The sequence below is a fragment of the Pristiophorus japonicus genome, chromosome 3 (genome assembly GCF_044704955.1).
Source record: "Pristiophorus japonicus isolate sPriJap1 chromosome 3, sPriJap1.hap1, whole genome shotgun sequence".
NCBI classification, from domain to species: Eukaryota; Metazoa; Chordata; class Chondrichthyes; family Pristiophoridae; genus Pristiophorus; species Pristiophorus japonicus.
The window spans coordinates 24135009-24161569 of NC_091979.1; the positions used below are offsets into that span (position 1 = coordinate 24135009).

Genomic DNA, 26561 nt, shown 5'->3' on the forward strand with positions numbered 1-26561 from the left:
CACCATGATGACGTCATCAGCGCTACGCTCCCAACTTCCACCCCTCTAGACTGCGAACTTCCGCTTACCACTGCACATCCCCCATTATGACCGTTTTTCCCGGTCTGCTGAAAAAAAAGCCAAAGAGTGGAATTTCGCTTAAGAGGCCACCGCATCCACCGCGCCAGTAAAAACAACAGAAATAGGGTAGGTGTGGCCCGTTTCCAGCGGCGGGGGGGGGGAAGGGGGGGGGTGTGTAATTTTGGCCCCATTGTCTTTAAATTGATTTTTGGTACATTGTAAAATTGTTGTTGACCCATTCTGTGTAACCTGGTTAGTGACTGTATTAGAATAGTGCACACAGAAATGTAATACAAATATGATGATCAGTGGGGTTAAAAAAAGAAATCGAGAAAATGAATCTCTTTTGAATACAAATGTATTGTGTGAGTTGAAGTCCAGAGGTTGGTAAGATTTATCCTGATGTCAAGTTCTGGGGTTATCTCGATGTCTGATCCCATGGTGATTTTTGAGCAGAACATACGCAGAACTTTGTACTCTCCCATTTAATTTTTTTTTTTAATGTGTTTTTCAATTGTGGCCACTAAATATTTGTAAGAACAGCCTCAGCTGGGAAGGAATGTGACCCCATATCTTTTGTCTTTTCCCTGAAAAAAAAACTTTAGCCTGACCTCAGCATGTGCAAACAGATAATCATCAATAGATACGGATTCAGAGCTAATCACCTGCATTGAGCATTCAACTAGTGCTGACATTAAGCGAGGCCGAGTGTTCAATTGATGGCTTACAGTCTCAAAATGATTAATGTTAGCGGCTAGCACTAGAATTTGCTTGCTTTGCTCAGGTGCAGGGATGGGTGAATAGAGTGGTCTAAATTCGTTCTCTACTGTTTGGTCAGCAGTGCAAGTGGATAAGGCTGAATTTTAAGTCCAATCAGAGGAATGGTCATGTGGCTTTTGATTGATTGAAGTGGACAAACAACAGTTGCTGGAAATTTTCAGAACATAAGAAATAGGAGCAGGAGTGGCCATTTGGCCTCTTGAGCCTGCTCCACCATCCAATAAGATCATGGCTGATCTGGTCTTGGCCTCAACTCCACTTCCCTGCCCGCTCCCCATAACCCTTGACTCCCTTATCGTTCAAAAATCTGTCTATCTCCACCTTAAATATATTCAATGAACCAGCCTCCACAGCTCTCTGGGTTGAAAATTCCAAAGATTCACTACCCTCTGAGTGCAGAAATGTCACCTCATCTACGTTTTAAATGGGCGATCCCTTATTCTGAAACTATGCCCCCTAGTTCTAGATTCCCCCACGAGATGAAACATCCTCTCTGCATCAACCCTGTCAAGCCCCCTCATATTCTTATATGTTTCAATAAGATCACCTCTCATTCTTCTAAACTCCAATGAGTATAGGCCCAACCTGCTCCACAGCTGACACTGTAGAATCGTTTTGGAGACGTGCATCTCTTGGCAATTGATTGACACAGCACATGTCCAAAAAGGAGAATGTGTGTTCAGGTCATAGGTTGGGAATGCAAGGTGAAAACAAGCGTACTGTTTCTTAATTGGACCACAATTACGATAGAAGCATGGAAAAATGGGACAAAGTACTAGATGCGTAAATCGTATTTTGCTTTTTTTTTCATTGTCTCCTGCTGTGTTCTTAGATTTTTGGATATTGAGGGAATCAAAGGAACTGGGGATAGTGCGGGAAGGTGGAGTTGAGGTAGAAGATCAGCATTGATCCTATTGAATAGCGGAGCAGGCTCGAAGGGCGAAATAAGAACATAACAAATAGGAGTAGGCCATTTGGTTCCTCGAGCCTGCTCCCCCCCTTCAATAAGATCATGACTGATCTGATCATGGACTCAGCTCCACTTCCCTGCCCGCTCCCCATAACCCTTTACTCCCTTATCGCACAAAAATCTGCCTTAAATATATTCAATGACCCAATCTCCGCAGCTCTCTGGGGCAGAGAATTCCATAGATTTACAAATCTCTCAAGAAATTCCTCCTCATCTCAGTTTTAAATGGGCTGCCCCTTATTCTGAGACTATATCCCCTAGTTTTAGTTTCCCCTATGAGTGAAAATATCCTGTCTGCATCCACCTTGTCGAGCCCCCTCATTATCTTGTATGTTTCGCTAAGATCACCTCTCATTCTTCTGAACGCCAATGCATAAACGGCCAATCTACTCAACCTATCTTCAAAAGTCAATGCCCTCATCTCCAGAATCAACCTCGTGAACCTTATCTGTACAGCCTCTAATGCAAGTATATCCTTCCTTAAATACGGAGACCAAAACTACACAGTACTCTAGGTGTAGCCTCACCAATACCTTGTACAGTTGTAGCAGGACTTCTCTGCTTTTATAATCTAACCCTCTTGCAATAAAGGCCAACAGTCCATTTGCCTTCCTGATTACTTGCTGTACCTGCATAGTAATCTTTTGTGTTTCATGCACAAGTACCCCCAGGTCCCTCTGTACTGCAGCATATGGCAATTTTTCTCCATTTAAATTATAATTTGCTTTTCTATTTTTTCTGCCAAAGTGGATAACCTCACATTTTCCCACATTATACTCCATCTGCCAAATTTTTGCCCACTCACTTAGCCTGTCTATATTCCTTTGCAGATTTTTTGTATCATCAGCAAACTTGGCTACATTACACCTGACCCTTCATCCAAGTCATTAATATAGATTGTAAATAGTTGAGGCCCCAGCACCGATCCCTGTGGCACCCCCACTAGTTACTGTTTGCCAACCAGAAAATGACCCATTTATCCTGACTTTCTGTTTTCTGTTAGTTAGCCAATCTCTATCCATGCTAATATATTACCCCCAACGCCGTGAACTTTTATCTTGTGCAGTAAGCTTTTATGTGGCACCTTATCGAATGCCTTCTGGAAATCCAAATACACCACATTCACTGGTTCCCACTTATCCACCCTGCTTGTTACATCCTCAAAGAACTCCAACAAATTTGTCAAACATGATTTCCCTTTCATAAATCCATGCTGACTCTGCGTGATTGAATTATGCTTTTCTAAATGTCCTGTTGCTGCTGCCAGGCTAGATCCAAGACCGTCCCATCCTCTATCATTGAGCTACAGTATGCTAATGACGCTTGCTCTGCGCACATTCAGAGGCTGAACTCCAAGCCATCATCAACATCTTCACTAAGGCGTACGAAAGCATGGGCCTTACACTAAACATCCGTAAGACAAAGGTCCTCCACCAACCTGACCCCGCCACACAGCACTACCACCCCCCGGTCATCAAAATCCACGGCGCGGCCCTGGACAACGTGGATCACTTTCCATAGCTCGGGAGTCTACTAACAGCAAGGGCAGACATCGACGTCCAACAGCGCTTCCAGTGCGCCAGCGCAGCCTTCGGTCGACTGAGGAAAAGAGTGTTCGAAGATCAGGCCCTCAAATCTGGCACTAAGCTTATGGTCTACAGGGCTGTAGTGATAACTGCCCTTCTGTATGGCTCAGACACATGGACCATATGCAGTAGACACCTCAAATCACTCGAGAAATACCACCAACGATGTCTCCACAAGATCCTGCAAATCCCCTGGGAGGATAGACGCACCAACATCAGTGGTCTCGATCAGGCCAACGAAGCACTGACCACTCTCGACCTGCTCCGTTGTCCGCATGCCCGGCACAAGACTCCCAAAGCAAGAGCTCTACTCAGAACTCCTACACGGCAAGCGAGCCGCAGGTGGGCAGAGGAAACGCTGCAAGGACACCCTCAAAACCTCCTTGAAAAAGTGTAACATCCCCACCGACACCTGGGAATCCCTGGCCATAGACCGCCCTAAGTGGAGGAAGAGCATCCGGGAGGGCGCTGAGCACCACGAGTCTCATCACCGAGAGCATGCAGAAAAAACAACGGAAGGAGTGTGCGGCAAACCAGACTCCCCACCCACCCTTTCCTTCAACGACTGTCTGTCCCACCTGTGACAAAGACTGTAATTCCCGTATTGGACTGTACAGTCACCTGAGAACTCGCTTTTAGAGTGGGAGCAAGTTTTCCTCGATTTCGAGGGACTGCCTATGATGATGAATAATGGACTCCAGCATTTTCCCAACGACAGATGTCAGGCTGACAGGTCTATAGTTTCCTGTTTTCTGTCTGCCTCCTTTTTTAAATAGGGGTGTTATATTTGCGGTTTTCTAATTCGCTGGGACCTCCGCAGATTCCAGGGAATTTTGGTAGATTACAACCAATACATCCTCTATCTCTGCAGCCACTTCTTTTAAGACCCTAGGATGTAAGCAGTCAGATCCAGGGGACTTGTCTGCCTTTAGCCTTTACAGTATACATTAATGATTTGGACGAAAGAATTGAATGTAATATCTCCAAGTTTGCAGATGACACTAAGCTGGGTGGCGGTGTGAGCTGTGAGGAGGATGCTAAGAGGTTATAGGGTGACATGGACAGGTTAGGTGAGTGGGCAAATGCATGGCACATGCCGTATAATGTAGATAAATGTGAGGTTATCCACTTTGGTGGCAAAAACAGGGAGGCAGAATATTATCTGAATGGTGATAGATTAGGAAAAGGGGGAGGTGCAACGAGACCTCGGTGTCATGGTACATCAGTCATTGAAAGTTGGCATGCAGGTACAGCAGGCGGTGAAGAAAGCAAATGGCATGTTGGCCTTCATAGCGAGAGGATTTCAGTATAGGAGCAGGGAGGTCTTACTGCAATTGTACAGGGCCTTGGTGAGACCTCACCTGGAATATTGTGTACAGTTTTGGTCCCCTAATCTGAGGAAGGACATTCTTGCTATTGAGGGAGTGCAGCGAAGGTTCACCAGACTGATTCCTGGGATGGCAGGACTGACATATGTCGAAAGACTGGATCGACTAGGCTTATATTCACTGGAATTTAGAAGAATGAGAGGGGATCTCATGGAAACATATAAAATTCTGACGGGATTGTACAGTTTTGATGCAGGAAGAATGTTCCCGATGTTGGGGAAGTCCAGAACTAAGGGTCACAGTCTAAGGATAAGGGGTAAGCAATTTAGGACCGAGATGAGGAGAAACTTCAAAAAGGAGTTAGATGAAACTTCTTCACTCAGAGAATTGTGAACCTGTGGAATTCTCTACCACAGAAAGTTGTTGAAGCCAGTTATTAGATATACTCAAAAGAGAGTTAGATGTGGCCCTTGCGGCTAAAGGGATCGAAGGATATGGAGAGAAAGCAGGAATCGTGTACTGAAGTTGCATGATCAGCCATGATCATATTGAATGATGGTGCAGGCTTGAAGGGCCGAATGGCCTACTCCTGCACCTATTTTCTATGTTTAGTCCCATTATTTTACTGAGTACTACTTCATTAGTGATAGTGATTGTATTAAGTTCCTCCCTCCGAAGCCCTTGATTATCCACTATTGGGATGTTTTTAGTGTCTTCTACTGTGAAGACTGATGCAAGATATTTGTTCAACATCTCTGCCATTTCCCTGTTCCTCATTATTAATTCCCCCGTCTCATCCTCTAGTGGACCAACATTTACTTTAGCCACTCTTTTCCTTTTTATGTACCTGTAGAAACTCTTATTACTAATGGCCTACTCCTACTCCTATTTCTTATGTTCTTAGACTATGTTCATCATATTAAAGTCAACATTGTAGATTGCTCATTCTAATATATTTGTAAGTACATTGTTTCTGGTAGCAATCAAGCTGAAGTGGCACTTCCAGATATCTGTAGATAGAGTGAGTAGTGCTGTAGCCCACGTAAAATTCTATTTTCATTGATTTAATTTCGTAGGAGATTCTGTAAATCTGTGTCTGAAAGTAATAATTGATAAGAATGGACGCAATCGCACTAACCCTGACCTCTCTCCATGGGTTATTTTACCACTTTTTTTCGTGCATCAGTAACTTGACATGCACTCACTCACTCTTCAATGACTCAAGATTGACATTCACAATCCACCTAATCCATTGTCCCTCTGTTAGTGTTTTGGACTTTGAAGCTATTAAATCCCCCTTTCACACATGTCCTTGTTTGCACCTGCCTCTTGGCATGATCTATGACCCTGATTCACCAAGCAAACTAACATCTCATTGACACTAAGAAAGCAGATAGAGATAAGTTGGACGCACACATTAAGGCTGATTTGGATCAGGAAACTAACATCTCATTGACACTAAGAAAGCAGATAGAGATAAGTTGGACGCACACATTAAGGCTGATTTGGATCAGGAAGCATTGCACCATTAGCTATTCACAGACCCCAGAGGTGCAGCCAGCTCTGAGCATCTCCAGGCACTGCTTGTTACTTTGGCAAGTATCCCATTGCCAACAGGAGGGAAAGAGAAACTTCTGCCATTTTAAAATTAACTTTCATAAGAGGAGGGAAAGGATGGGGAAGGACTTCTGGATTTGTTCCAGCACATTGCTCACCTACACAGCATTTACACACAAGCAGTGCTTAGTGGTGCATATGGTGAATCTGCTTTTAGGGATATATATCTTAAATCTGAATTGAAGGTCCGTTTATTAAATGTCAAAGTTTGATTTTGAAACATAAAGGACTGAATAAGCTTTCTGAAAGCATGTTAGTCATGTGGGTAGACAAGGGAGGACTAAAGTTGTGAAGAGATGAAAGGCAAGCTAGTGGAGAGCAGGGGAATGGCAGATCTAATGACTACAAAGCCTGTACAAACAGACATCCCCAAAAACAGACACGCCTTTTATTCATTCAAGGGATGAATGGAAAGGCCAGCATTTATTGCCCACCCCTAATTGCCCTCGAGAAGGTGGTTGTGAGCCGCCGCCTTGAACTACTGTTCTTTGTGGCGGTTTGGTACAACTGAGTGGCTTACGAGGCCATTTCAGAGAGGCAGTTAAGAGTCAACCACATTGCTGTGGGTCTGGAGTCACATATAGGCCAGACCGGGTTTCCTTTCCTAAAGGACAGTAGTGGACCAGATGAGTTTTTACAACAATCCGGTAGTTTCATGGTCACTATTACTGAAACGGGTACTAGCATTTTATTCCTGATTTATCGAATTAACTGAATTTAAATTCCTCAGCTGCCTTGACGGGATTTGAACTCCTGTCTCCCGATCATTAATCCAGGCCTCTGGATTACTTGTTGACAGTCCCAAATAACTTACAATATAATAAGTACAAGTTCCACCTTAAAACCACAGACACTCGCAAATTACTAACTTCGGCCAGCCTTCAATGCACCAAGTCAGTTTGCAACTGAAAACACAGGACACGCAGGTTAGCGCGAGGTGGCAGAGGGTGAAAAAAAAACGGCATTTGTGGAATGGAGACCTCATTACCCAACATCCATAGAGGCAGTGAAACCGCTCTATTTCTGGGATTGAAGGCTTGCAAACCTTTCCCCCAGGGATAGAGGGGTTTCTCTGTCTCTGTGGATGCTGGGTTAAAAAAACTCCCCAATCGACATAACTGCACCGGAATGACCGGTACTCTCGCAAATTGGAGCATGAGTCTCCAGGGCGCTGCCTCTAGATTATTAACATGGCAATCATCACATTATATTTTGCATCCTGCTTCAGGACATCGCCCGCAGAGAGAGTCGTGACCGCGTGAAGCGCATTCGGGAGGGAGCTGGAGAGTCGAGAATTGCAGGCGTCAGCATTCAGGAGGGGGTCTGATATGGGGTGGTCTCAGCATTCAGGGGAGGGCTCTGAAATCTGAGGCAGGAAGAGATGGAGACGGGGAATCGAGTCTCTGTGAACAAAGGGGACCGGGGAAGAGAAGGGGACGAGTCGGGAGATTGGGGTTCGAGGAGGGGGTGGGCTGGGGTGGGCACCATCATTCTCTGGAGAGCCCGGAGCAGTGGGAGCAGCACTGAGCGAGGAGGAAGGTTCTCAAACTGAAGGCTATTAAACCGTGGGATCCATCACCACACTGATGTAGAAACTAATATTTAATATGAAAGGGAAGGGGATAAATATCTGAAATTGGGGAATACAGAAGGAGAGAGTACCAGCACTGGTGGGACTGAAGGCCTCCTGTTTGTTGTAATTTCTCGGTTTCCCCTCTTCGACTGCTCATGGGTGGCTTCTTGGTGCTTGCAACTTCTTTCACAACAGTGCAGGTTGCCAATGTAGCAGATCCCAGAATCGTTCCCTCAATGCGAAGCCCAACAAACAGAAAATAGAACTGAACTCCCATCACGCTGGCAGGGCTCCAGAATTCGGCATGGTCCCAGGTGAGAGCAAATTGCGATGAGGACTGTGAAAGATTGCAGGAAAACAACAGCAACGACTTGTATTTATAGCCATAGGCTAGCAGGGTGGGCAGATAGGTGGCAGATGCAGGCCAATTTAAAAAAAAATAGTGACACATTACATTTTACAAGTAACAATAAGGAAAGGAACTGCACTTTAAATGGTAAGAATTTTAATAGAGTAGATAAGGCCACAGAATCTTTGATTTTTGTATCCAGAGACACACAATACAAAAGCAAGGAGCTAATATTAAACTTGTACAAGAACTTACTTGGGCCACAGTTGGAGTATTGCATAAGATTTGGGGGAATCCATTATAGGAAGGCGATGGAAGAGGTAACAGTATGATACCAGAGATGGGGCGGGGTTACAGTTATGAAAAGCTCGGAGTGGGAGCAGCACTGAGCGGGGAGCAGCCAGTAAAGTGAAAGGGGGAATGGAGGAGGAAGGTTCTTAAACTGAAGGCTATTAAACCATGGGATCCATCACCACATCCCCTTTGTTCACCGAGACTAGATTCCTCATCTCTCCCCAGCCTCCATCTCTTCCCGCCTCCGATATCCGAGCCCTTCTCCGAATGCTGAGACCACCCCATAATCAGACCCCCTCCTGAATGCTGGAGAAACTTGAGAAGTGAAAGCTTTTTCATTATAGCTGAGAAGGTTAAGGGATGTCCTGATGGAAATCTTCAAGATAGTGACTGTTTCCACTAATGACAACATTGAGATAGCCAAAAGAATCGAGGGAGTGTTTGGTATATGGAATTCTGTCACAAACAGCTAGTGAAGCAGAGTTCATATTTTTTTGGCAGGGGATAAATTGCTTGAAAGAGTGGCATGTTAAAAGGTCTAAGCAGGAAAGTGGAGAAAAACAGGGCATAATGGCCCTGTTTCTGTGCTGTAACTCTGACTGACTTACTGTACCATCTGATTCAACTCTATCTGAAGTGCAGGTTAGCATGATTGCTTTTTGCCTGTTAAATATGTCATAGAATCCATTCAAGTAGATTTTCTGTTTTATCCAGACTAAACATTTTCACTAATGAAGTGGCTGCCTGCTCTTTAAACTGTAAAGTGCTTTCAGGTGTGAATGATGTATTTAAAAAATATATGTTGGTGTTTAAAAACAATTTACTGGTGGCTATTAAATATGTCTTAATTGGTATAAAATCAGTTTCAAATACAATTAAGCCATCTACTAAACTATGGAATACTGAAGGATGAATTACAAGTGTGTGCACTTTTCTGATTTGATTCGGGGCCAGTAAGTAGATTTTCAGTCCAAGAGGCCGTTACACATTGATAAGTTACTAGCCACCTATTATTAACCTAATCTGCACAAAATACTTTTTCCTCTTGTTTTAAGTGTGGTACCTTCAGCGTCAATAGCAAGGGAAGTTGGGTGGGGGCGTCCATAAGGCAGCCGATCCACTAATCCATTTTACACCCCCACCAAAGTGGAAATCGATGCGTTCACAATAAAGGATGAAACTGAGTTCTGTGTACAATGAGCAAGTGTGACCTTAGTTCGTTTAATAAGATTCCAGAGTGCAGGTACCTCGGGGGTGGCCTGCTTATATACCGTGCTCCCAAGGGATGCTGGGATCCCTTGGGACTCCAACAGGTAGGCCCTCTGGTGGTGGAGTAATACAGGTTGCAAGGGGTTAAATACATAACAGAAATTCCGCCCCCAAATCTCTCTGCTGCAGACGTTGTCTCTTGCAGAGACATGGTGTCGTGGACACCAGCAACCCACCCCCCCAGTACGTCATCCAAGTGACTATTGTTTATGTAAGAGCCAACTCAATGACTATTGGCAGGCTGTTTAACCGTGGAAGAATCAGGTCAGCTATTCTGTGGCGGGTGGCTCACCTCCTGACTCCCCAAAGCCTTTCCACCATCTACAAGGCACAAGTCAGGAGTGTGATGGAATACCCTACACTTGCCTGGATGAGTGCAGCTCCAACAACACTTAAAAAGTTCGATACTTTCCTGGACAAAGCAGCCCACTTGGTTGGCACCCCATCCACCACCTTCAGCATTCACTCCCTTCTCCACCGGGAGCACTATGGCTGCAGTGTGTACCATCTACAAGATGCACTGCAGCAACTCACTAAGGCTTCTTCAACAGCATCTCTCAAACCCGCGACCTCTACCACCTAGAGGGACAAGGGCAGCAGGTGCTTGGGAACACCTCCACCTCCAGGTTTCCTCCAAGTCACGCACCATCCTGACTTGGAAATATATCGCTGTTCCTTCATCGTCACAATCCTGGATCCTGGAATGGATCAAAATCCTGGAATTCCCTCCCTTACAGCACTGTGAGAGTACCTTCACCACACGAACGCAGTGGTTCAGGAAGGCGGCTCAGCACCATCTTCTCGAGGGCAATTAAGGCTGGACAATAAATGCTGGGCTTGCCAGTGAGCCCACATCTGTGAATGAATTAAAAAAAAAATCTAGTCTGATCCTGTCCTTAACTGACATGCACACATGAACACTTTCCAGCTGGGGTCATTGGAATACGACCAGGACTGAGCACTCTGGACGATTTTGTTCACCTCCCTTTCCTACTTCAGATATATTTAACACAATTGTAGATCCGAATTGCTACCGCCAGCCGAGATCAACGAACACCTCATGCACTAGGGGCTGAGGTGGGAACTTTTGATCTGTATGGCTGAGTACTGAATTACACAGTCCCCTTAACCACCAAGCTGTTTGGAGTCCTTTGTCTTTTTATTTCCATTTAAAAAAAAAGGTTTGGTCAGGTTGAAATGGCAGCACAGGTGAGGAGAACATCAGTATTTCAGAGCAATAGATGTGTAGCATTACAGGTGCAACTTTACAGTTGATCTCTCAGCATCAGAGGTAAATTATCTGCACACAGTAATCTAAGAATGTGATTACAGACACAGAATTTTCAGAAAATACATTTGAATATTAAAAACCTTATGGGATATGGTCAATAATTTTTGCCTGATTATGCTCTGTGACGTGCTTTGGGACATTTTACACTACGTTAAAGTCGTTATATAAATGCATGTTGTAGGATACACACTTCCTGTGCACAGGCCTGCCTTCCTTGTTACGGTGTTGTTACAGGCTCTGGGAACTAGATGGCTATTTAAAGTGGATTTCTGACTGTCTTTGTTGCTCGAACGGCTATTTCGCTAGTCGTGTGGCTAGTAGTTGCCTGCGACGGTTCTTGAGTTAAATGACACACTAGACAATGGCGGTACCAATAATGTTCGTTTAGTACAGAAGAAAACAAGACTCACTACTTATACTTTATAGTTACCCAATAGGTCCGGTCCATACGAACACTGTTCCGTCAAGGGTCTCTTTCCTGCTCCCTGCTTCTGCTGAGTGTTGCTCCTAGGTTCTCGCTGCCTAGGTGGGGTTTCTCCTCTTGGTTTATACTATTCTATAATCTGGTCCATCTCCTTTGACTACACATTTGTCTGTGTCCTAGTGATTGGGTTATTCTAGTTACAATCTGTCCCATTTCCTTGATTACGTTTTGTCTGTACCCTGTTGATTAGTATATTCTAATTACTGGCGATGCTAAAGAAGCATGACTAATCAAATTTCAATTTGTAATTCATTTTATGTTCAAGGCACCTTAACCTTACTCTCGGGGGGTCTTTCCATTTTATGTTGCCAAAGCCTGCATATTTCCACACTCTTCCAACTCCATTGCCATCTTGTATATAAGAAAACAAATCCATCAGCTGACCACATATTTAGATAGAATTTACAGCACAAAAACAGGCCATCCGGGCCAACTGGTCTATGCCTCCCCCCCCCCATCTCTCTTCATCTCACCCCATCACCATATCCTTCCATTCCCTGCCCCCTCATGTGCTTATCTAGCTTAAATGCATCTATGCTATTTGCCTCAACTACTCCTTGTGGTAGTGAGTTCTACCTTCTAACCACTCTCTCTGGGCAATGAGGTTTCTCCTGATTTCCCGATTGGATTTATTGGTGACTACAGGAAATATTATGGGAAATGTACTCATTTTCAAAACCTCTCTTAGATTTATCCCTCACTACACATCATGCAATGGAGAAGGTGAGGGAGTGTCCTGCTCCCAAGCTAATACCTCTGTAAGCAGCATCTGAGGCACAACACTGCCTGACACCATTGTGACCATTGGAGGACATTGCTGTTCAAAGGCAATAGAGTAAAATGACTAGGTGCCTCACATGAGAGGGGAGAAGGATTTTTTTTTAAAGTACCTTTTGAATTGATTCCTCACTTCCTGTCTGGAAACTAATAGTCTAGGGACTTAGGGAATTGCCGGCTATTATGGACAGAGAATTGAGCAGGTTTTCTCTCGTTCTCCTAATGCCTTTAGATTTTACTATTTCAAGGGGCAGTTCATTGGTAAAGTAGCAAACAACTCATACCATTCTGGTGTGTTTCAAAAATTATATATATATAGGCCCTGAAATCCCAGCCTCCCCGGGTCCATACGGAGTGTGTACAATGCGCATCTGCTGCAAACCGACTTTTCTGATCTGTCAAGCTGGAGCTTGACGGATCCAACACATCTCAGGAGCGAGGACATTTGCATGGGCAAGGTTGCGGGATTTACCCATATGTTGCCCAGCAAATGTCCTCAAAACTCTTGCACCTGATAAAACCCAGGTGTATAGCCTACTTTTACAGGCGTAAGAGCTTTAAAACTCACAAAAACATTGTAAAATAAAATTTTTAAAAACACGTTATTGTTGCCCTCCCCACTACGGTAAGTTTATTTTAAACCATAATTTAAAAAAATTTCTTTAAAAATTGGAAAAATATGTATAACTAATTTAATGAATTAAAAATTGTCCATTTTTTTCTATCTTTTATTTTTGGTTATGTGTATTTTGGGGGCTGTTTCTCATTCATAATAATGGAAACTCCAACTTACGGAGTTCCCTTTTTATTATGAATGAGAATTTCCTATACCTGATTGGCTGCCCAGAGCCATGTGACCCCAGCTCCAGGCCTGCGCACGTCCCGATGTGCATGTGCTGTGACGCAGTCAGGAGAAGCCTCCGGACCGGGATGTCGCGTGGTCACAGCAGCTTCAGGTAGGTGCGCTTTTTTCTAGAATCCAGTCGAACGCCCGCGGGAAGGAGAAACCGGAATTTCTGAGCCATATATATGCTAATGATTGTTTTACATTTACAGTATACAAAGAACCTCATAACTAATATTTTATCTCAACTATAGAATGTGTTGCTGCTCGTTGTGTTCTGTCTGTTCAGTGAAACAATACCACCTAAATGTTTAGTGAGGTTTTTTTTGAAAAGCATTCCCTTTTTTGCTCGTGATGCTCCTGGGTCTTGTATCACTCCTGGGCCAAAGAAAACTTGTTCCTGAGCCTTTTCCAATGCTGTAATGTAGATAGAATCATACAGCACAGAAGGAGGCCATTCAGCCCATCGTGCCTGTGCTGGCTCTTTGAAAGAACTAATCAACTAGCCGTACTACTCCTACTCTTTTCCTGTAGCCCTTCATATTTCAGATCATCATAATTTGCTGTGTGGGAAAAAAAAGAAATAATTCTGCCCATCTTCCCTCAGCTTCTTTACCATTTATCTTAAAGCTGTGTCCTCTGGTTACCCTCCTGCTAGTGGAAACAGTTTCTCTATATTCTCTGCAGCAAGCAATGTTTTCTCTTTGCCCAGTCACTCACATTAACAGATGGTGAATGACTGAATGTCTTTTTAAAAAAAAAAATTAAAACCATTTTCCAGCTTTATCCTGATGAAGCCATTGTCTCTAGCTGGTTTATAGTTCCTAGCCCTCCGGTTCTTTGTCCAATTAAACATTTTTCATAGGTGGTAAATGTTGGCCTGCTAATGGCTCACGGGGGCCCCACGGCCAAGCACAGTTCTCTTAACGTCTAGTGTGGGTCACTGGATAGTGACTAGGAGCCGAAACCATCGCTAAATTTCCTCCTTTTCCCCACACCAGGATGTTGCGGACAATTCCCGCAGCAGAGTTTCCCCACCTGTTTGAAATCAGCTGACTCAGCACAAACTGGGAATCTCTGTGCCTCAGTATCACATCAGATTACCCACTGAACAATTGGGGTAGCCAAATATTTCCGCTTAAACAGATGTTGGTATGAACAGGTATGTGCAAGCTGTGTTCTTGATTGGACTATGCAGCTCGATTCATACTGCCATTTTTTTGTTTTTGTTGCCACAGCTCCAAATCAGCGACTGGAACCAGTGACGCTGCCAGGAATCATATCGTGTATACTTTCTCTGCTGTGCGCGGCAATAAATCTAATCCGTGGGTTTCATGCGATGGAAAACATATTTCAGGTGAGATGTACAGTTTGTAAACATTGTCACAGCAATAATCCCTCAAGTCGATATGCTTTATTTGCTTCGTGAAATTTAAATTTTACTTTGTTAAAAACATCTTGTATCAATAATGCTTAAAGGAACATAAGAAATAGGAGCAGGAGTAGGCCATTTGGCCCCTCGAGCCTGCTCCGCCATTCAATAAAATCATGGCTGATCTGATGATGGACTCAGCTCCACTTCCCTGCCCGCTCCCCATAACCCTTTATTCCCTTATCACTCAAAAACCTGCCTTAAATATATTCAATGACCCAGCTTCCACAGCTCACTGGGGCAGAGAATTCCATAGATTTACAACCCTCAGAGAAGAAATTTCTCCTCATCTCAGTTTTAAATGGGTGGCCCCTTATTCAGAGATTTTCAGTTCAGTTTCAGTTGAGGATTAGAACGTCGCACCTCTGAGAGATCCGCCGATTTCCTGGAATAAAAAGCGCGCCTGTTTCCTACCTTGCTATTCTCGACTTCCATGAGCCCTCCTATGGCCTCGGCGCAGCGTAGCAGCAACAGCGGGGGACGGAGCTATAGCTCTGCGCCAAAAAGACTGCCGGCAGCTGTGCGCGTGCGCAGTGGAGTCTGTGCGCGTGCGCAGTAGCTCCTGGTCCCCAGATTCTGTGTGCTGCAGGCTGTGTGGGAGGGGCCTGAAGCACGCCGCCCCCTAGCCCTGGCCGACTGGGCTCCTGGAGCGGGTGACCGACTATGCGGAGGAGAAGGAGATCCTGAGCTCGGACCTGGAGACGGCAAACAAGAAAGGGAGAAGGAGCTGACAAAAGTGACCCTCAAGAAGGAAGACGTCAATTGCTGCCACTGACTGAGGCCATCGAGTGTTCCTTGGGACTGTCTCGGAGATGTTCGGAGGGGCGGGGGTAGCAGGGAAACAAAGAGATTGGGGGCAAGACATGAGTAGGTTGGGACCTGGGCAGGCTCGTCTGTTTAACGTTGCCCCCTCTCTCCCTCCCCTCCCTCTCCCTCCCCTCTCGGCCAAGCTCACGACCCTATCCCTGGCTGAATGGCCTGCCGCTGCTTGCTGTCTGTGTGTATGGACTGTATGTGCTTGCTGCTGTGTGCGTTGCTGGAGGGCTCCCGGTGCTCCCGAACGGGTAGGTGAGGTAGGAACTTTTAATTTCTTCTTTATTGATTTATTGATTTTTTAAATGTTTTAAATTTTTTACTTATTGATTGATTTTATCATTTATTATTAATTATGGTTCTTTTATTTTTAAAAGCGAAGGTGTTTAGTCCTCTCTCTTCCCTCCCCCCTCCCCCCCCCCCCCACCCCCCCAATCTCTGGCTAGCTGCGCTGATTTCTTAACTCTACATAAGGTTTTTCATTACAAAAGTGGACACTTACTCCGTTCTAAGTTAGTTTGGAGTAACTTTTCGCAGTCTAAACTTGCAAAACAAGCGTAAGTGGCTGGACACGTCCCCTTTTGGATAAAAAAAATCTGAACTAAAACAAAACTAAACTAACTCACTGAAACTAGAGCAAAATAAATGCAGAGAATTGCAATTTCTAGGATTCTCCAAAAAAAACTAATTGCTCCAAAAAAGTAGGAGCAAATTCAGTTGAAACTTTGGGCCCTATGTCCCCTACTTTTAGTTTCCCCTATGAGTGGAAATATCCTGTCTGCTTCCATCTTGTCGAGCCCCCTCATAAGGAAAGTGGCAGACCGGTGTAACAATACACTACGGCCGTGATTTCTTAACCGTGGCGAGTCTGGGTTGGCCAGGGTAGGTGGCCGGTTGCAACCCCGCTCCTGGATCCATCCTGCTCTGTGAAAATCATTTTCTGTTGATGGGGCTTGTTAAGCACGCCTTGCGAGGTTCCAGACAATTATAAGGAAAGGGTCTGGTGGTGTAATTTAATGACGCGTCATCAGTCAGTTTCCTTAAAGGGACTATGTCCACATTAATTTTGACAGTTGTTCTGTCAGTGTTCTGCAGCATTGAGGTGTTGCAAACACTGACGAGCACTGCACAGAGGCGCACGGCTGAATCCAGGCTCTCCTATGACTCCCTTCAGATGCTTACGGAGGGAGTCACAGCTCGCAGGGAGGTTCCCTTTCCTTCCAATGGGCAGTAGCGACCTCCCCAGGAGATCAACACGGCCTGGTTGCACATTGCACAGGCGGACACAAGCAGGAATGTCGTCCGGAGGAGCTGGCTGCAGTGGCACAAACCTTTCAGTGATCTCAGTAGATCACAAAACATTGCTGCAAAGCCACACTCAACCTCATCCTGCTGTGCCACTCATAACATCCCCGTCACTCTGCCTTTCCTACCCTACTCCTGCACATCTTTACTCACACCAACTTACCTTGCACCTCCACCCATCCCTCTCGATCTACATTATCACTTCCCCATCTCACTAGCCATCCCTCACACACACCCTCATACTAATCCAATCTTACCAACTAACAACACCAAGGTTAGAACTTGTTTTTTTTTTTAGCAAATGTTTATGTAAAGTTTCTGTTAATGTGTTGTCACACATTGAAATCTTTTTTTTTCAACACTTTGCCTTCTTGGACAGATTTGTGTGCACCTTTGGAAGCGGCTTAGTGAGTTGCAGTGAATAGTGAGACATAACGGTCCCCTCCCCCCCCCAATGGTGATCAATGAGAAAGGAATGACTTGGGCATTGTAGGGATGCTTAAAGGTGCTGGTGTGGGGTGGTGCTAACCTGGCGCATCATGTGGCAGCCAGGGTACACAGCGTCAAGTGAAGTAAATCAGACCATAGTGAAGCCATCCCTGGCCTCCCGGGCAGCAATGTGGTCGAATGCTGTATCCTATGCAGCATCAGATGATTGCAGAGAAGGTTGGTGCTGTTGGTGTGCCTGGTGATGGTGATGTTGGGGCTGATCATGGTGGAATTCTGTGGACTAATGTGTTTTCAAGGGCACCAATGCTGATGGTTAGATATGACAGCTGAAGTTGAGATGACAGAAGCGATCTGTCAGTGGTGAGATAGGTTGTTCCAAGGAGGTGACACTGGATAAAGAGTTCAAGCCAAACACTTTCAAACTGCATAAAGCTCAAAAGTGTTTTCCAAATCTTAAAGGCTCCAGCTTCTAAGATTGGAAAGTAAACAGCTGTGAAATGGTAGCTTTTATACCACTTTTGCAGCTGTCACCTATTCACAAGAATGGAAAGTCATTGAAAACCTGACCTACTTGCTTGACGTGATCCCCGAGCGCCGTAAACCTCGCGAAAAAGCTGTACAAATGGCAAGTACATGGTAAAATGCTGTTTAAATACCTTTTAACAAACTGTTAGTGACGTCAATTGCTTCCCCCGCCGTTTGGTGTCGGGTCTGTAAAGCGGAGGCAGACCTGGTAGTTGGTCAATCTTTCTTATTTTGACAGCGGACCCGCCCCCGAACCCGCCCTCTGATTGCTGGCAAAATTCTGGCTTCTGTCACCAGTTTGCACTCCCCACCGCCGCCGCCCCCCCGACCCCCCAAAACCTCTCCTCCCCGCACAAGAATTTTCAGTCTTGTCCGGGAGGTGACAAGTAGTGGTCTACAGAGAGAAGGGAGGGAAAATATGAGGGCAAGTCGACCCAGGCTGTTCTTGCGTTAATGGGCAGATACAGAGTAGAGTTGGCAAAGTTCAGTGCCTGCCTTCTAGGTATTTGGCAGGGAACATAGAAAGGGATGATGATGACTAAAAGAACGATCTGATGAGAGAGATTCTCGAAAGTTTCGAGCCAAAGTAATGCACCTTACGAAGTCATCATCATAGGCAGTCCCTCGAAATGAGCATAAGAACATAAGAATTAGGAACAGGAGTAGGCCATCTAGCCCCTCGAGCCTGCTCCGCCATTCAACAAGATCATGGCTGATCTGGCCGTGGACTCTGCTCCACTTACCCGCCCGCTCCCCGATGACTTGCTTCCTCGCCAAAAAAGTTATGAGTTCACAGGTGTTTCAATGAAGGATCTAATATTCCAGGTCCCGAACTACATGTTGAAGAGTGGAAGATGCCTGTGCGTGGATTTTTTTAACGTTTGGTGGCCGTTATACACCAGCCACTACACGGGCTTGACAGAGCTAGGTCTTGGTCCAGTGGCAAGTGTTAACCAAGACGACTGGAGACCTGCTCTGCCGCACAGACCTAGTGTGCGCACATATTGCAGTGTGGGCTGGTCCCTGCTGCCCCTGAGCCCCTGGCCCCGAACTTGTGCCTCTCCTGGGCCCCGATCACATCCCTCCACAGTCTATCACCGCCCCTGCTGTATCTGCCCACGCTCCAGGCGATGACTGGTGCAATAGCTAATATCTGCAATTGAGTGCTCATGAAAGTTTAAATAATTCTAATGCAATTACTTCACAAGTTTGTTGAGTGATCATCTCCATTTGATTCCAAGGAAATAAGTGGTTCTGTCAAAATCCAGCCTAGTGTGTTAACAAGAAAGTAGCACATTATAAAAAGTTGTAATGTGCCTTGGAACTAAAATCATAAACTGCAAAAACAAAGTGGTTCATTAATCAACACAAAGGCTGAACTCCTGCCCCTAGGATCTGCTGCAGTACGTGTCATCCCTGGTCATTTGTTCAAACTTAACATTACGTGTGGTTGTTATCCAGCTTTCTGTTTTTGTTTTGTTCTTTTGGGCTCGTGCGGGTGACCGAAAGCTCTTGTGATCAAACTGCGTGAATTTGCAGAAGTGATGCTGTACCAAACAATCATAAAAGCAGTGGCCGTGTGGTATAGTTCACGGTGTTATGCTGCAGGGCGATGGATTTAATGTACATTGTGAGAACCGTTCTCCCAAATTTAGTCCATCAGCTTGTTTGACATGACCCTTGTGTTCGTTCATTCCTCGTTAATATATTGGCTTTAGTACTAAGTGAATGGATCAACAATGTCAATGCAATTGAATGTTATTTGATGGCTGAATTCAATATAAACAAAAGTATTGACATTTTGACTGTTTTAAATGCAACCTTTCCACAGTAGGCCCGAAGGGGATTACTAGTTGTTGAATAAATTCATTTAGTAAGTACATGCAATACTAAAACTTGCAAATAAAATGTACTTGTAACGATTGCTCCATTAGAAAGCAACAAGGTTTTTAACCTCGATTTGGAGGGGTGAACGTAGATGAGAAAATAGTTGTAGCTGTTTGAGAAATAAGAAGAGGCCATATTCAGGGTACAGATAGAAGTACATTTTTAACCAGTATAAAGAAGTTGTTGAATGTCAAAACCTATAAAAGTGCCATTGGACCCATTTTTTAACGGATCAATCTCCCATATCCACCTTCCCACCATGTCCCTCAATTTCTGGAGATAGAAGGAAGACAAATTTCTTGGGTTAAAATGGATGCTGCTCTCATTTTGCTAGATACTGAAGACTATAGTAGTTAATCTATGGGAAACCGATTAAAAAGATTTGATGGTATTTATTGCCCATCCATAGTTGTCCTGAGAAGGTGTTGGTAACTGAGTGGCTTGCTAGGCCACTTCAGAGGGCAGTTAAAAGTCAACCACATTGGTGTGGTTCTGGAGTCACACATAAGCTGGGTGTGCACGGCATTAAATACCATTTCATTCCCTAAAGGATGTTGGAGAACCACTTGGGTTTGAGCAACAGTCCGACAGCTTCGCGGACACTTTTCCTGACTTCAAATTCTCAACCTGCCATGGATCAGTCCAGCTTCTGAGGCACCTAGACTTTTTCCTCCACTACAGTACTGTACCTCACGTTCCATGATTGCTGTAAAGTGAGGTTTAGGATTCGTGTCATTGCCATGGGTGAGATATCATTGTTGCTTTGATGCCAAAATCAAAGCTAAGGGGTGACACCATTTTCAAGAAATGTGCTTGAATTTCAGAGGGAAAAAAGCATGATTAATAATTTAAGGGCTTGCATTGTCTACTCACTGTCGTTCTATGCAAAAGGGGTAATTCGAACCCCAGAAGATGAAGAATCTTGCATGTATATCAACAGAGACTGATTGTTCTAAAGATCTTGCTGAGTACTCAAAGAATTACCTACTCTACTTTTACAATAGTCAGCCCAGTTTATGCGTAGTGCAGAATTGATTGTTGTACTGTGTGGTATTTTGTGAATCCTTCTACTGCTGCATATCTTTTCTGTAAATAGAATCTGGACAGTAATGTTTGCCTCTTTGCAGAGGTCTAGTATCCAGATTATTTTCCACTGAACTGTTTTCTGCGATCAGGGTTAGTTGTTAGATGTGAGCTACGCTAGCCCGTTCAAACCGACAATAAGCACTCAGATTTTGGCCAATAAAAGAGTTAGTTTGCCTGTGGAAATTGTTGTCAAGCCATAAATATGAGGGGAAAGCAAACAAACCGGAACTTCCTCATCAAATCATGCATCCAAGATGAAGGAGAGGATTAAATGTTTAGGAATAATGGGCAGAAAATTATGGATAAACTTTGAGTTGGAGGTACTCCAAATGTTGAAAATATTGACATTGGTATTACAAAAGCTTGGCTCTCCACAGAGGATAGGCAACAGGTGGAAGTACATGGATGTACAGTTTTGCAAAGCTAGACCTGTTAAACTTGGACAGAGCAATAGCATAAATGGTAAAGCATAATAGCAATTGAAAGGGTGTATGCAACAGCAGCAGGGGGGATGGCAGAAGCCATCTGAGTAGATATAAGTCTTGAATAGTTCAACAAAGTAATAATTGGCAACTGCCATCAACTTGAGATTAAGAGATGACAAGAGCTGTTTAGGCAAGTAAGTTGAGGCTGCAGGAAGTCATACTGCGATACATGGGAGATTTTGACATTAATTGGACGGGCCAGGCATAACTGGATGAAAGGGATGAAGTACAACTCCTAGACTGATGTATCTTGAGGGCATTTGATTGAGTTTGAGCAAGTTGTTCTAACCTTGTATGCATAATTGCTGAGGCCACAGTTGGGTTACTCTCTGTTGTTTTGCCGTCGAAAGTATATTGATGTGTTGGAAAGGCTTCACAGAGGAGTGGCGCGGGTGATTTAGGGCCCTGTGTTCTAAGTTATGAAGACCGACTTATATAACTGAACTTGTTTCAAGTACAGAAAAGAAGATTGAGAGTCATTACGATCAAAGATCTTTAAAATGCTGAAAGGAGTGGATTGAAGCAACTTGGGAGTGCGAGCACGCAACTGAAACATGAGATGATAAAAGTAACAAGCCTAAAGTGAGACTAGAACTGGAACAATTTTTAAAAATTAATCCTCTCCACAGAGCCATAGCTATGTTCAGTAGACCCCCAACAGAAGACAGTTAATGCTGTGGCCTCTCCAACACTTTTAAAATAAAAACTTGCATCAGTATCTGATTCGGGGCAGCGTTGTAAGGATTCGAGATGATTCAGTGTTGGGTGGGACCATTCGAACATAATGCCACAGAAAGCATCTGATCTAAGGCGAATAATGTGAAATGTAAGGCTAGTTGGAATTTTGTTTGATTTACTTTTTTTTGTCAATGGCATTATGAAAGCAGCTTTACAGAACCTTTCCTCAAAATATAGAAAGCGTTGGATAGTTCAGTTGGTCTCTGGAGGAAGGGCTGGATGGACTGAATGGTCTAATCTCAGCCTATGGCTGAATGACCTATTCCCATTTTGCAGCCTGCTAAATTGCTGTTTAATTTCCTGTAAAGATACTGTGAATTGAACGACCCATGAAGGTTTTGATAACCATTATTACATAACCTAGACATGTTGATCAGTTAAAGTCTGATATTTCATAGAATCATAGAAACTTACAACATGGAAGACGGCCATTTCGACCCATCGTGTCCGTGCCGGCCGACCAAGACCTACCCAGCCTAATCCCACTTTCCAGCTCTTGGTCCGCAGCCCTGTAGGTTGCGGCACTTCGAGTGCACGTCCAAGCATTTTTAAATGCAAGGGTTTCTGCCTCTATCACCCTTTCAGGCAGTGAGTTCCAGACCCTCACCACCCTCTGGATGAAGAGATTTTCCCTCAAATCCCCTCTAAACCTCCGACCAACTACTTTAAATCTATTCCCCCTGCTTGTTGACCCCTCTGCTAAAGGAAATAGATGCTTCATATCCACTATCTTGGCCGCTCATAATTTTATACATCTCAATAAGGTCTCCCCTCAGCCCCCTCTGTCCAAAGAAACCAACCCCAGCCTATCCAATCTTTCCTCACAGCTAAAATTCTCCAGTCCAGCCACAACCTCGTAAATCTGACACTTGAGTTACATTAATCTTTATTGGTATCAAACGGTGGGTGCAGTATTCACTCTGTTTGCACAAAGGGTGAAAGAGAAGCCATGTTTTCACTGACCGTGCACATCATGAAGAGAGTAAAGGTGTGACCCATGCATGCACTCTAATGCATTCACAGAATTCTCCTTAATGGCCTCCCAGTGCCAGTGTGACTTCATAGTGGCACTGGCAAAAAGTTAAATTCAAATTCTTTTTATTTATGACGTCAGGACATTCTAAAGCACCTCACAGCCAATATACTTTTGAAATAGTCACTTGTAACATAGAAACATAGAAAATATGTGCAGGAGTAGGCCATTCGGTCCCTTTGAGCCTGTACCACCATTCAATAAGATCATGGCTGATCATTCACCTCAGTACCCATTTCCTGCTTTCTCTCCATACCCCTTGATCCCTTTGGATGTAAGGGCCATACCTAACTCCCACTTGAATATATCCAATGAACTGGCATCAACAACTCTCTGCGGTAGAGAATTCCACAGGTTAACAACACTCTTGAGTGAAGAAGTTTCTCCTCATCTCAGTCCTAAATGGCTTACCCCTTATCCTTAGACTATGTCCCCTGATTCTGGACTTCCCCAACATCGGGAACCTGTCTAGTCCCGTCAGAATTTTATATGTTTCTATGAGATCCCCTCTCATCCTTCTAAACTCCAGTGAATACAGGCCCAGTCGATCCAGTCTCTCCTCATATGTCAGTCCTGCCATCCCGGGAATCAGTCTGGTGAACCTTTGCTGCACTCCCTCAATAGCAAGAACGTCTTTCCTCAGATTAGGAGACCAAAACTGAACACAATATTCCAGGTGAGGCCTCACTAAGGCTCTGTACAACTGCAGTAAAACCTCCCTGCTCCGATACTCAAATCCCCTAGCTATGAAGGCCAACATACCATTTGCCTTCTTCAGCGCCTGCCGTACCTGCATGCCAACTTTCAATGACTGATGTACCATGACACCCAGGTCTCGTTACACCTCCCCTTTTCCTAATCTGCCACCATTCAGATTTGTGTTTTTGCCACCAAAGTGGATAACCTCACATTTATCCACATTATACTGCATCTGCCATGTATTTGCCCACTCACCTAACCTGTCCAAGTCACCCTGCAGCCTTTTAGCGTCCTCCTCACAGCTCACACCGCCACCCAGTTTAGTGTCATCTGCAAACTTGGAGATATTACACTCAATTCTCTTATCCAAATCATTAATGTATATTGTAAATAGCTGGATTCCAAGCATTGAGCCCTGCAGCACCCCACTAGTCACTGCCTGCCATTCTGAAAAGGACCCGTTTATCCTGACTCTCTGCTTCCTGTCTGCCAACTAGTTCTCTATCCACGTCAGTGCATTACCCCCAATACCATTTGCTTTAATTTTGCACACCAATCTCTTGTGTGGGACCTTGTCAAAAGCCTTTTGAAAGTCCACATACACCACATCTACCAGTTCTCCCTTGTCCACTCTACTAGTTACATCCTCAAAAAATTCCAGAAGATTTGTCAATCATGATTTCCCTTTCATAAATCCATGCTGACTTGGACCGATCCCGTCACTGCTTTCCAAATGTGCTGCTGTTTCATCTTTAATAATTGATTCCAACATTTACCCCACTACTGATGTCAGACTAACCGGTCTATAATTACCCGCCTTCTCTCTCCCTCCCTTCTTAAAAAGTGGTGTTACATTAGCTGCCCTCCAGTCCATAGGAACTGATCCAGTCGATAGACTGTTGGAAAATGATCACCAATGCATCCACTATTTTTAGGGCTACTTCCTTAAGTACTCTGGGATGCAGACTTATCAGGCCCTGGGGATTTATCGGCCTTCAATCCCATCAATTTCCCTAACACAATTTCCCGACTAATAAGGATTTCCTTCAGTTCCTCCTTCTCGCTAGACCCTCGGTCCCTTAGTATTTCCGGAAGGTTATTTGTGTTTTCCTTCGTGAAGACAGAACCAAAGTATTTGTTTAAATGGTCTGCCATTTCTTTGTTCCCCATTATAAATTCACCTGAATCTGACTGCAAGGGACCTACATTTGTCTTCACTAATCTTTTTCTCTTCACACATCTATAGAAGCTTTTGCAGTCAGTTTTTATGTTCCCAGCAAGCTTCCTCTCGTACTCTATTTCCCCCCTCCTAATTAAACCTTTAGTCCTCCTCTGCTGTATTACAAAATTCTCCCAGTCCTCAGGTTTGCTGCTTTTTCTGGCCAGTTTATATGCCTCTTCCTTGGATTTAACACTATCCTTAATTTCCTTTGTTAGCCACGGTTGAGCAATCTTCCCCGTTTTATTTTTACTTCAGACAAGGATGTACAATTGTTGAAGCTCATCCATGTAATCTTTAAATGTTCGCCATTGCCTATCCACCGTCAACCTTTTAAGTATCACTCGCCAGTCTATTCTAGCCAATTCACGTCACATATCATCGTAGTTACCTTTCCTTAAGTTCAGGACCCTAGTCTCTGAATTAACTGTGTCACTCACCATCTTAATAAAGAATTCTGCCATATTATGGTCACTCTTCCCCAAGGGACCTCGCACAACAAGATTGCTAATTAGTCCTTTCTTATTGCACATCACCCAGTCTAAGATGGCCAGCCCTCTAGTTGGCTCCTCGACATATTGGTCGAGAAAACCATCCCTAATACACTCCAGGAAATCCTCCTCCACCGCATTGCTACCAGTTTGGTTAGCCCAATCAATATGTAGATTAATGTTGCCCATGATAACTGCTGTACCTTTATTGCACGCATCCCTAATTTCTTGTTTGCTGCTGTCCCCAACCTCACTACTACTGTTTGGTGGTCTGTACACAACTCCCACTAGTGTTTTCTGCCCTTTGGTATTCCGTAGCTCCACCCATACCGATTCCACATCGTCCAAGCTAATGTCCTTCCTTACTATTGCATTAATTTCCTCTTTAACCAGCAACGCCACCCCACCTCCTTTTCTTTTCAGTCTATCCTTCCTAAATGTTGAATACCCCTGGATGTTGAGTTCCCAGCCTTGGTCACCCTGGAGCCATGTCTCCGTGATGCCAATTACATCATATCCATTAACTGCTATCTGCGCAGTTAATTCGTCCACCTTATTGCGCATACTCCTCGCATTGAGGCACAACACCTTCAGGCTTATTTTTTTAACACCCTTTGCCCCTTTAGAATTTTGCTGTATTGTGGCCCTTTTTGCTTTTTGCCTTGGGTTTCTCTGTCCTCCACTTTTACTTTTCCTCTTTCTATCTTTTGCTTCTGCCCCCATTCTACTTTCCTCTGTCTCCCTGCATAGGTTCCCATCCCCCTGCCTGGGTTTAACCCCTCCCCAACAGCACTAGCAAACACTCCCCCGAGGACATTGGTTCCAGTCCTGCCCAGGTGCAGACAGTCCAGTTTGTACTGGTCCCACCTCCCCCAGAACTAGTTCCAATGTCTCAGGAATTTGAATCCCTCCCTTCTGCACCACTCCTCAAGCCACGTATTCATCTGAGCTATCCTGCGATTTCTATTCTGACTAGCAGTTGGCACTGGGAGCAATCCTGAGATGACTACTTTTGAGGTCCTACTTTTTAATTTAGCTCCGAGCTCCCTAAATTCATCTTGTAAAACCTCATCCCGTTTTTTACCTATATCGTTGGTACCTATATGCACCACGACAACTGGCTGTTTACCCTCCCCCTTCAAAATGTCCTGTACCTGTTCCGGGACATCCTTGATT

At 44.4% G+C, this 26561-nt stretch overlaps 1 protein-coding gene across 4 annotated transcripts in view; it reads left to right on the forward strand.

Annotated features, from left to right (window-relative positions):
* Positions 1–26561, forward strand: part of sec22a (SEC22 homolog A, vesicle trafficking protein) — an 89250-nt gene that overhangs the window by 48250 nt on the left and 14439 nt on the right. For all 4 annotated transcript variants that reach the window (XM_070875259.1, XM_070875260.1, XM_070875257.1 and 1 more), the window contains one exon: positions 14461–14579. In XM_070875259.1, the coding sequence (XP_070731360.1) occupies positions 14461–14579 (119 nt within the window). The remainder of the gene's footprint in view (positions 1–14460; positions 14580–26561) is intronic.